Genomic DNA, 10,713 nt, shown 5'->3' with positions numbered 1-10,713 from the left:
GGGATTTTATTTTTGAACATGAAATTGTTTATATTACGTATAAGTTGAACAATTATGAAACATGTGGTGTTGTCAAGAGATTGATAAGCTATTGCAAATATGCCCCTAGCCCTAAAGACTTCATAAAGATCATTTTACCATTCAAAAGCCCCAATTAGAGATATAGTCTATCATCCGATATAGGTTTCCTAAACACAAACCTCTCTCTCAGGAGGAATGGATGAGAAACAGGAGGCTTGGGATGGTGCAGGCAAGGGCCCTAGTGTAGCTATTGGTGATGCTCCAAGTGGATCATCATTTCTTGCTATAGTACCATCTCCTCTGCCTAGAGCATCCTTCTTCACATCCCCAGTAAATCCAATACTGATCAGGTGTGCTGGAGCTTCACCCTGATGAAAGAGAGTAAAAATCACATTGAGTTTTAAATTTATTATACATTTGTTTATTGCATGCATACTAAATGCCAAACACTCTTGGAAGCATTGAAGAAGAAATGGTGGGCAGAGACATGAGCCCTACCTCATGAAGTTTACAAAGAGGGTAAGGGAAAAAATGTACTGCAATGAGGTTCCAGTTCATCCATGCATGAGTTTATTTCAAACAAAGCACGTTTAAACATGTCTCTATAACCAGTGGGTGGCTGCAGACAAGCTCTCTCTGGTAATATACTTGTCTTAGTCTCATTAGGATGACTTTAAAAAACAGGTACAACCAAAATAGTGGCTCCCCAGGAGATCTGCTAGGCCAGTTAAATTTAAGGCAGAGAGGTCAGGTTAGAAGGTTATGGTGATCTCAGGGGACAGTAAGACTTATTGACATAACTTGGTTCACAAAGACAATACATCCTACTTGGGTGAGTGGGAAATGAGGTTTTAAAAAGCTCATGAGCAATCATCTAGGGTGAAGCCATTGGTCTCTTTACATCTGGAGGAAAGAAGAGTGCTAAAAATTGCAAAAAGAAAAAAACTTATAGAAACAATTAGAAAGACTAATGGGCCAATGCAAAGACCCTGAGACCAGAACCAGATGGTGCCTCACTACCACCACCATGACCAGTCTCTATGATCCTGAGATTAGAACCAGATCGTGCCTAGTTACCACCACCAACTGCTCAGTAAAGGATCACATTAGAAGGTCCTAGGTAGAGTGGGAGAAAAATACAGAAGAAGGCTCAAAATCATAAAATAGATCAAGCTTACTGGTTGGATAGAAACTGGTGGGACTGCCAAGACTATAGTCCTTACCCTTCAGGCCTGGTACTGAACTCACCCCTCTGGTAGAAGAATTACAAGAATCTACATGTGAAGATGGCGGGGGGGAGACATCGGACAGTGTAACATATGACAAAATAATAATTTACGAATTATGAAGGGTTCATGAGGGAGGTGGGAGGGAGGGGGAAAATGAGGAGCCGATATTAAGGGCTCAAGTAGAAGGCAAATGTTTTGAGAATGATGATGGCAACAAATGTACATATGTGCTTAACACAATGGATGGATGTATGGATTGTGATAAGAATTGTACGGAGCCCCCAATAAAAAGATTTTCAAAAAAAAGAACCATTTATGAGCAAAAGGGCAAAACCCAGAAGGTTAGGCGAAAAGAAGGGAAGTAAACAAGGAAAGTAAGGAGGAAATAGAGTAAGTGATGGTATACTGAGGGATTGCAATCAGTGAGCTGACACAAAATGTGTATGAATACTTGCATGTAAAACTTACCATCTGCTCTGTAAACCTTCACCTAATTCACAAAAATAAAATTGAAAATTAAAATCAGAGAAGTTAATGGTAACTTCTGGGGATTCCCAAGGGGTAATCTTGATAGATTTTCTCAAAGGACATAGAACAATCATAAGGGTTTATTAGGATGAAGTTTTAAAAACATTGAAAAGTGTACTGAGAAGAAAAAAAGGCCAGGAAAATTGTGCAGAGGAATTTTTTTTCCCATCACAACAAAGCACCTACTCATTCTTCAAGAGTTTTGAGAAACTTTATCCCATCCATCCTACAACTATGATATTATTTCTTCACACTCCAGTTTGTTGCCCAAACTAAAAAACATTGAGAAGGAACATGACCAGAGACCCTCAAGGGTGCAAAAACTGTGGTTTTGATGTGGTGTAAAGGGAAGGACATAGAATTCTTCAGGGAAGGATCAGAGAGGAAGAAACACAAACCTAGATGACGGAGATGTGTAATAAAGGTTTCTATGATTTTGTGGCAAAGCTTTCTGACTTCCCACTATCTAGTCTAATGTAAGTCAATGCCACTTACAAGCAACCTTCAAGCTTTTCAGGCCCCATACTTCATCTCTCTCTGTCTTCCGGTGTCTATGCATTTAGAATCTCTAGGGTCAATCACTGCAGTACACTGGTGATTAATAGCTATACACGTATATGAATAATCATTCTGTAAGAAGGTTTGTCACATTTTGTTATCCTGGTTAGTTGCAGTCAACTTCGTGTAAGCTGCAGAGCAGCCCTGTGCACAATAGAACAAGAAGATGTCCAGTCTTTTGTCAACGTCACAAGGGCCGCCATTGCAATGACAGCATCAATTGTGCTAATCCATCTTACCAAAGGTTTCCCATATCCTCATTGGCCCTCGACTTCACCAAACATGATGTTCTACTCTAGTGACTTATCCTGATGATGTGTCTACAGCAAGAGAGTTGAACAGTATTCTGCTGTGATCCCAAAATAGAATTCTTCATGCATCAAGAGTTGTATTAGTAAAGACTCACTACTCTTGGCCGTGGCTTTTATTTATTGCCATGTGGGTGAATGAAACATGAGTGGACCAGGGGATTGGTTGAGTGAGATGGCAGGTCAAACTCCACAGAGGTGAGGTGAGGCTAATTTTTTAACATAGGGGAATGATGGCGGAAATGGGGAGCTAATAGCAAGTATGAGAAGGAAATGTTATGAAACTGATTGTGGTGATGGTTGCACAAACGTCTTGATACGAATGAACAACTAAATTGTACGATATATGATGTATATGCCAAGAAAGGTATTCTTGTTTAAGAAAAGTAAAGATCTAGGCGTTTCTTCTATGTCTCTCTTAGTTGGAAAGCTCCACTGAAACTTACCCACTATGGGTGACCCTGATAGTATTTGAAACACCAGTGGCATAGCTTCCAGCGTCATAGTAACTCCCAAGCAGCCACAGTCTAACCAACTGACAGGTAGTGATATCAAACTCTAGTAGTGGTAAACTCTGGATTTATTGACCCCCTAACACAAGTCAATATATGCCAAGCACAGTGGTGATGACACACAAGTGATCAAAGCACGTGAGAATCCTTGCCTTCTTGGAGTTGATGTTTGAGTGGGGGAGGTTGCTAAATGAATAACTAAGATATCATAGCACATATTAGATATAAATAAGGGCAATAAAGGAAGCAAGGAGGAAGTTGGCCAGGAAGGGCCTTAGAGGAAGGGAACATTGAAGTACAGACCTGAAATAAGTGAAGGTGGAACCAAGGAAATATCTAAAGAAGCAGGGAAACCAGAAGTACAAAGGTTCTGAGGTGGGGCGTGCCTTGTATGTTTGAAGAATCACGAGGAAGTCAGTGGGGCAGAGGCAGAGTAAATGAAGGGAAGAGAGGAGGAGAGGCTGAGATCAGAGGAAGAGGGAGAGTGAGTTTGGGCAGCCTAACGGACGTTGACTATTATTCTAGATGCAATATAAAGGTATTGGAGGGCTTTCAAAGCACAAGAGTGGCATGATCTGACTTCGGTATTAACAGGATCTTGGACTGCCATACTGAGCATCAACAAATGGGGAACAGAAGTAGAAGAAGAAAAACCCACGCAGAGGCTATTGCAATAGTCCAGGCAACAGGTCACTGTTGATTGGGCCAAGGTAGCGGATGTAAATATAGGGAGATGTGATACAATTCTAGATATATGTTGAAGATCAGATCAATGGGATTTGCTGACAGGTTGGCTGAGGAGTAGCGGGGTTGAGAGAAAGGGAAGGGTCAAGGAAGATATCACATAAAAAAATCACATTGTCATCACCTGAGGTGGGATGGGAAAGACTCTGGAATGAGTAAGTTTTCGGAAGGAGTGAAGATCATGAGCACATTTTTTGATACCAAGTTTGAGATGCCTCTGAAACATCCAAATGTCAAAAGGGCGGGTGGATATCGGAGACTAGAGTTCAGAAAGGAGGCCTTAGTAGTGAGGTGCCTCACCTTAAAGATAGTATTGAAGATCATGGAGTTGGATGAAAGCATTTAGAGCAGTGGCTCTCAACCTTCCTAATGCAGCGACCCTTGAATACAGTTTTCCTCATGTTGTGGTGACTCCCCAACCATACAATTATTTTCGTTGATACTTCATCACTGTCATTTTGCTACTGTTATGAGTTGGGCGACCCCTGTGAAAGGGTCATTCGACCCCCGAAGGGGTCGCAACTCACAGGTTGAGAACCACTGATCTAGAGAGTAAGCAAGAAAGAGAAGTAGTCCACAGGTGAGCCCTTGGAAATATCCCTATTGACATTTAATGTGGCTTGTATTCTCCAAAGTCACTGTCTGTCTTGTTAAAAATTTTACAATATGTAACATTTCAAGAGAGCATCGAACTTTATGAGAGATGAATGAGGAATGAAGGCCAAACTGGAACAGTAACAAACAGAGGACTCCCTGACACACTTGCCCTGAGACACTCTTTAAACCCAGAACTGAGCCCATGTGCCGATACCACCCTTCAGCGAAATAGCTGAGTGGCTCATAAAGGCTAAAACCCATTAGGTCAGTGCTTTGCTTAAAAACCATCATTATGTAAAAAGAATAGGGTTCCTATCAGGAAACCATCAGAAAAGAAAGCCGTGCACTTTAACCATAATCCAACTTGGTACAGCGGAAGACAACAGGATAGGAATGAGGAAGTTGGGGCAGACTCCTGCTCCATCCTAAGCATGCCCACACTAAGCCAAAGTTTCCACCTGAGTACCAGGGCCCCTGCTATAAATAAGTCACCAGAAACAGCCTTAGTGATCACTAACTATATAGCTCCTCACAGGAAATTACTGGAGAGGCATTCGAGAGACAAAGTCTTGCCTTAAAACAAATCCATGGCCACATTTTGGAAGCTTAATCTACCTTGGGTTAATGACAATGATGATCATAAAAAGCAAAACAGAATGGTATTTGCTATGTGCCCACATTTCATTAAGCTACTTGTATAGATTAGCTCATGTAGCCATCACGACAACTATAATTATCCTCATTTTTTGCAGTCCAGAGAATGGAGTCTGCCAGAGCATGAATCATTTGCCAGAGGTTTCCTGGTAAATAAATGACCACACTAGGATCTGAGAATGGATCATCTCTGTACTACACTAGACCCTTAACAAGTACTGCATGAATACAGCTTCGGAACTTTGAGTCTTGTGGCCCTTATTCTAGGCGCTCTTTATGAAAATACAAAATGTCACCAGGACAAAGTAGAAATTTTAAAACTAAAACAAAATGTTTTACACATTCCTGGATTAAACACTTTAGGTGTCCTTTTATTTCTTTGCTAACAACTTGAAAGGGCCAACAGACAGTTATCAGAAGTCAACCTCTGTTAACGTGAAGGAATAAAACCTCACCAAAAAGAACTCCTCGGGCAGCCACATACCTAATAAAAGACATCCTGTGGGGTGCAGTAAAGACCTTAACTCTAAGTCAGTTGTCCCTTCGTGAAAGTACTTACCCTAACTGTGGGATTATATGGCACACTGTAGTTCCTAGCAATCTCTATCAGGTATTGTTCCACCAGGCCTTGGGGTAGCATGTCCATGTTTAACTTGCACATTAGCTGTAAAATAGAGGACACAGATTTGGTCACATGTGCCTGCAAAATAAAAAGCAAAAGCGTGAGATGGTTTTTTGATTCTAAATCATTAGTCTTAATTTTTCTGATCTTTGGTGTTTGAAATGCACAATTAAAAAAACAAAACCATGATTTAGCCACAACAAGAAATAGCTCTGTTTTGTCAATATACCACCAAAAAAACCCAACACCGCAGTACCACTGAGTTGAGGCCGACTCATAGTGACCCTACAGGACAGAATAGAATTGCTCCTATGAGTTTCCAAGACTATATCTCTTGACAGAAGTAGAAAGCAGCTGGTGGTTTCAAACTGCTGATTGTGAGGATCATAGCCCGTGCATAACCACTACGTCACCAGAGCTCCTTCAATGGGCTACTTAATTGTACTTCTATCAGATGACAGTTCTACCGAGAAACCTCAAGCCAAAGAGAGGAAGAGGAAGTAAACAAATTAAAAATAATTTTTTAATCAAGAATTCTGATTTTGTGATAAGCATTTTAAATTAGGTCAGGGGAAATATTCCATGTATGGAGCAGCCAATACATTAGGGCACTAATCAATGAGCATGGACAATCTGAAGGACAAGAAAGCCCGCCAGCCTGCCAGAGTGGCCAGATTTCTGCTCTGACCAGGTTTCTGTGTCTCAGCTGAATCTCAGAATCATGTGTGTGGTCACGATCTAATATTTTCTAAAGCAGAAACTTTCAAGTTTAGCTTCCTTCATGTTAGTAGACCAGTTACATTGAGAGAAATGTCTTAACTAAAAATAAATCAACTCAGTTTACATGGCTCTACTTTTTTGATAAAGTTTTGGGCTCAAAATTCCTACCCCAAGACCTTGATTCAAGTTGCTCTACCTCCAGTGCAAAACGTATTTCTAAAACGGTCGTTGACTCTGTGCAAAGTAACAAGTTTTAAGTTTGCTCAGCTTTCCCCAGACTTGGTGGCTGAGGAAAATGCATCTCTGGAAATGGTACTACCCGAGAGCTGACTGTTCCAATCTCATTGGTTCGGCAGAGCTGACCATATTCTTGGCTATACTTTGCACACAGCTGATTAGATACCTGCAGCAAACCATCACCAAGAAAGAAAAGAAGGGGGGGAAAACAAAGAAAGAAAAGAAGGGCAAAAAAGAAAGAAAAGTTAGGACAATTTACTTCCGATTAAGAACAAAAAAGAATGTAATTTCCAACTGATTTCATGAGAATTATGTTCTTTTGACAGCAACACCTCCCCCAAATGCTTTGATTTGTTTTAAATAATCTGTTAAATAAAGATTCTAATTTTCATACCTTATGGATTATGATACCTTAAACACGCCCCCCTCAATTTTTTAAATTCTCCCTTTCAAGGTTTATTCATTTTTCTATTTTGTCATATTTTTAAAAAGCTATTTATTTTTCACTTTTCAAGACCAAGCAAAGACAAAACCCTTTTGGTTAAGAAGTCTCGTGCCATTGAGTCAACCCTGACTCAGAGCAACCCAACGGGGTGGCACGGAAGTGCTCCCTTGAGTTCTCAAGGCTGAAAATTGTTACGGGAGCAGAACCGCTCATCTGACTCCGTCAGATTCGCTCATTGGTTCAAACTGCCGCCCTTTCACATAATACACTATGCCATCAGGCCTCAGGAGAAGATGCTCCAAATAATTCTGAAATTCCACACAAATGACGCGAGCGACAGCCTTATCCACAGCCATGGGGAAGACATTTAAACTGGTCAAACTCACTGTTTTCAATTCAGGCACTTCTGACTGGAGTCGAGGAGCAGCCCAGATTAGTGTAGACACAGATTCGGCTAGACCAGAATCCAGCTCCCTAAGGAAAGCACAAAATGTCAAATTTGGGGCTTTATGTTTCCCTCCTCTCACTACTTCAAAGAGGACCTATAGACAATATACAAAATACAATGCTAGATATTTTTTAACTGGAATTATAATAGGGAAATACATATATACTTCTGTACACATATGTATATAAACAGATACTACAAGTAAGCATCAAAAAGTTGGTGGGAAAGCGCCTTATCTTCTAATTCCATTTTCCATGAACTCTTGAAGCCCCTTATACAGTAAAACCTGCCAGAGCTGGAATGTGGGTAAAAAGCAAAACTGTTCCCCTAAAAGGAGCGAGAGGAATATGGTAAGGCCGCACCCTGTCAAAGGCAGGAACCATTTGAGATCCGGAAAAACCAAGGCAGTCCCAGCGAGTTCCAGTTCTCGCAGGTATCAGGATCATCAACTGAAAAGGAATAGCCAAAGATGCTTCTCCGGAGGTTTTGATGTTACCAATGATGGTTTCAGGCTATACTTTGTAACTCTTCTGTCACCGAATTGATGCGATATTCTTATAACATGAGGGTTTTAAGAAATAGCTCTTTCATCTATGAAGGACTTAGAATAGGCAAGGATACGGAAACCAGGGGTAACCAGGGATGAACAGGAGGGCGAGGGGAGGGAGGACTCATTGCTTAGCAGGCACTGAGTTCTGTGAAGAGTGAGGGACACTTTTGGAAAGGGTTGGTGATGATGATTGAACAACACAGTGAACATATTAAGGTCAATGACTTGCACGTGGAAGAACAACAACAATGAAATGGAAAATGTTTTGTTACATAAATTTGAAAATGCCTCTTTTGCCCACCATCTTTTCTCTGAATAGGACTCGTTCTCCCTATGAAACGTAGAGACAAGGTTCTGAACACAGGAAGAGTGTGACAACTCCTTTCAGTCTAGGAGATGATACAAGGTTAAAAACCTCACTTGGTGGCCTGCATCAAGCTAAACCGGGCAAGCAGCAGGTCACAGTACAGCCGCAAAATCTCCATGGCCTCCACAAGGTAGTCTTCCCGGATGACGTGCTCCACTCGGACCCGAGCACGTTCATCCTTCCCAGAAGCCAGATAGTCAGCGATTTCCTTCCTTGCTTTCTGGGTCTGCTCGGCTGCAGCACAAAGAATATGTATAGAAAAACAAATGAGCTAAAATGGTTCTGCTGATTGAAAAAGTAGGCTGCACAAAAGCAATTAACAGACAAAAATATACACTTAAAATATACTATGTGTAGACAGGACAAGTGGTCAGTGTTTTTACGGGGAGTCAGTGGTCTCCAGACCAGCCATGTCACCATCACCCGGGAACTTGTTAGAAATACAAATTATGAAAAGAAAAAAAAAAAAGAAAAGACAAATTATGGCGCCTCTTTCTGGACACATTGAATCAGAAACCCCGGGGGCTGCAGCAGAACAATCTATTTTTCAACAAGCCCTGCTGGAAACTCTGATATTAGTTAAAGGTTGAGAACCACTGCTCTAGATGGTAGTTTTGTGGTTAAGCATCATGTTCCCTTTTCAGCTGTAATAAAAAGATTCTTTTTAAAATAAAGGTGTATGTAGTGTTTCGTATTAAAACAGAACAAATTCGCTCATGTAAAATTCTGTTTGATCCTCTTAGCAGTTGTGTAAGGTTTGTGTCCTTATTTGCATTTAGAGTCCAGAAAGTTGAGGTTCTGAAAAGCTAGATGGTTATGAGTTAGTAGTTGAATTGGAACTAACCGTCAAATTTTCAGGCTGCAAACTCCTATGCTTTTTCACTGCACTGAGCCAAAGTATGGACAAGCAGAGTTGTGGGTTAAAAGTAACAAATGTAAACCATCCTAGACAAGTGAAGTCTTACTGCCTTGTATTATCAATTGATAACTGACCTGAAGAAACAACCTTCTCCACAAGCCAAGTAAATTCTCTGAGCCTCCAAATGATATACTCTGCCTGAATGGCATAGCTCAAAATTGGTGCTCACAATCTGACCGTGAATGGTCACTGAGAAAAACTTGTGACAAAACATTGCCTTCGAGTCTGACATAAACAGAGCTCGGGGCTTGGAAGAGAACTCAACTAAGTCCAAATGTTCTTTGCACTACACAGCTCAGTGAAAAGAAATCACAGTAGTTGTAGTAGCAGCAGCAGCAATAGATGGACTTCAAATAAATGCTGAACTGCTGTTTGGCAGTACTAGCCATGAAGACATTCTTTTATGATCCCATAGAACTGTCCATATTATAAATAGGACCCTGGGCGATAGAAGTTCAAAATGATTATCCCTTTTTTACAAATAAAGAAATTCAGATAAGACATGACAAGCACGGTGTATGGGCCTCAAATCACTCCCGCACATGATCCTTAAATTTCCTCATATGCAAAAAGAAGATAGAAAATTTGAACTTGTCTTGTTGGATTGCCAGCATCAAATTTTAAAAGTGGGTGTAGAATTTTAAAATTACAATTGTTGTGTATGTCATCGATATCATCTTCATCGTTCATGGTGACAATAATAGGTATCACTGTACTTGCCTTAATTTCATACATCATTAAAGCAAGCACGGATTCCTATTAAGTGTGGTGCAGCTTGCAGGCCCATAAAACCAGGCCTGTTTTTTTATTACTAAACAAAACCATTCTACTTTGATTTTCAGGAACTGGTTCCTTTAGGATGGCTAGAAAATCGGTCGCCTTATTTCAGTGTGGCGCTCCTTCTATACCTGCAAGATGAAGAATACCCGCAAGTAACTAATGTCTGAGCAAGGGTCTATGTAAGCAATTTGAAAGCTCTCTCGCTTTGTCAAGACTAGTAAAAGGCTGGCAGTATAGAACAGGCATGATGTGAAGAGGCAGTTGGGACTTGCATTATATATCACCATGCACAAGGGGGGGGGGTGACACAAAAATCTCTCCTGTGAAAATTTAGCTCTGGGTGAGTTTCTTGATCTAGAAAATAAAATAGAACAAAGACCTTGAATATTTTTTCATTTGTTTGGGGTACCCTCCTTAGACCCCTATCATCTAAATAATGCCCAAACACCTTCTTCAAGACTTGGCTACCCGAAA

General features: G+C 40.7%; 1 protein-coding gene across 5 annotated transcripts in view; it reads right to left on the bottom strand.

The window, feature by feature from the left end:
- LOC123522094 (IST1 homolog) overlaps positions 1-10,713 on the bottom strand; it is a 20,563-nt gene that overhangs the window by 3,853 nt on the left and 5,997 nt on the right. For 4 of the 5 annotated variants that reach the window (XM_045293636.1, XM_045293633.1, XM_045293634.1 and 1 more), the window contains 5 exons: positions 8,594-8,774; positions 7,562-7,649; positions 6,813-6,896; positions 5,711-5,815; positions 201-389 (listed from right to left, as the gene is read on the bottom strand). In XM_045293636.1, coding sequence (XP_045149571.1) covers positions 201-389; positions 5,711-5,815; positions 6,813-6,896; positions 7,562-7,649; positions 8,594-8,774 — 647 coding nt within the window. The remainder of the gene's footprint in view (positions 1-200; positions 390-5,710; positions 5,816-6,812; positions 6,897-7,561; positions 7,650-8,593; positions 8,775-10,713) is intronic. The other variant, XM_045293637.1, reaches the window with a different exon arrangement.

This window comes from Echinops telfairi, unplaced genomic scaffold (genome assembly GCF_000313985.2).
Source record: "Echinops telfairi isolate 266 unplaced genomic scaffold, ASM31398v2 ScPeMD7_2291;HRSCAF=2852, whole genome shotgun sequence".
Taxonomy (NCBI): Eukaryota; Metazoa; Chordata; class Mammalia; order Afrosoricida; family Tenrecidae; genus Echinops; species Echinops telfairi.
This window is presented reverse-complemented; position numbering and strand designations above follow the sequence as displayed.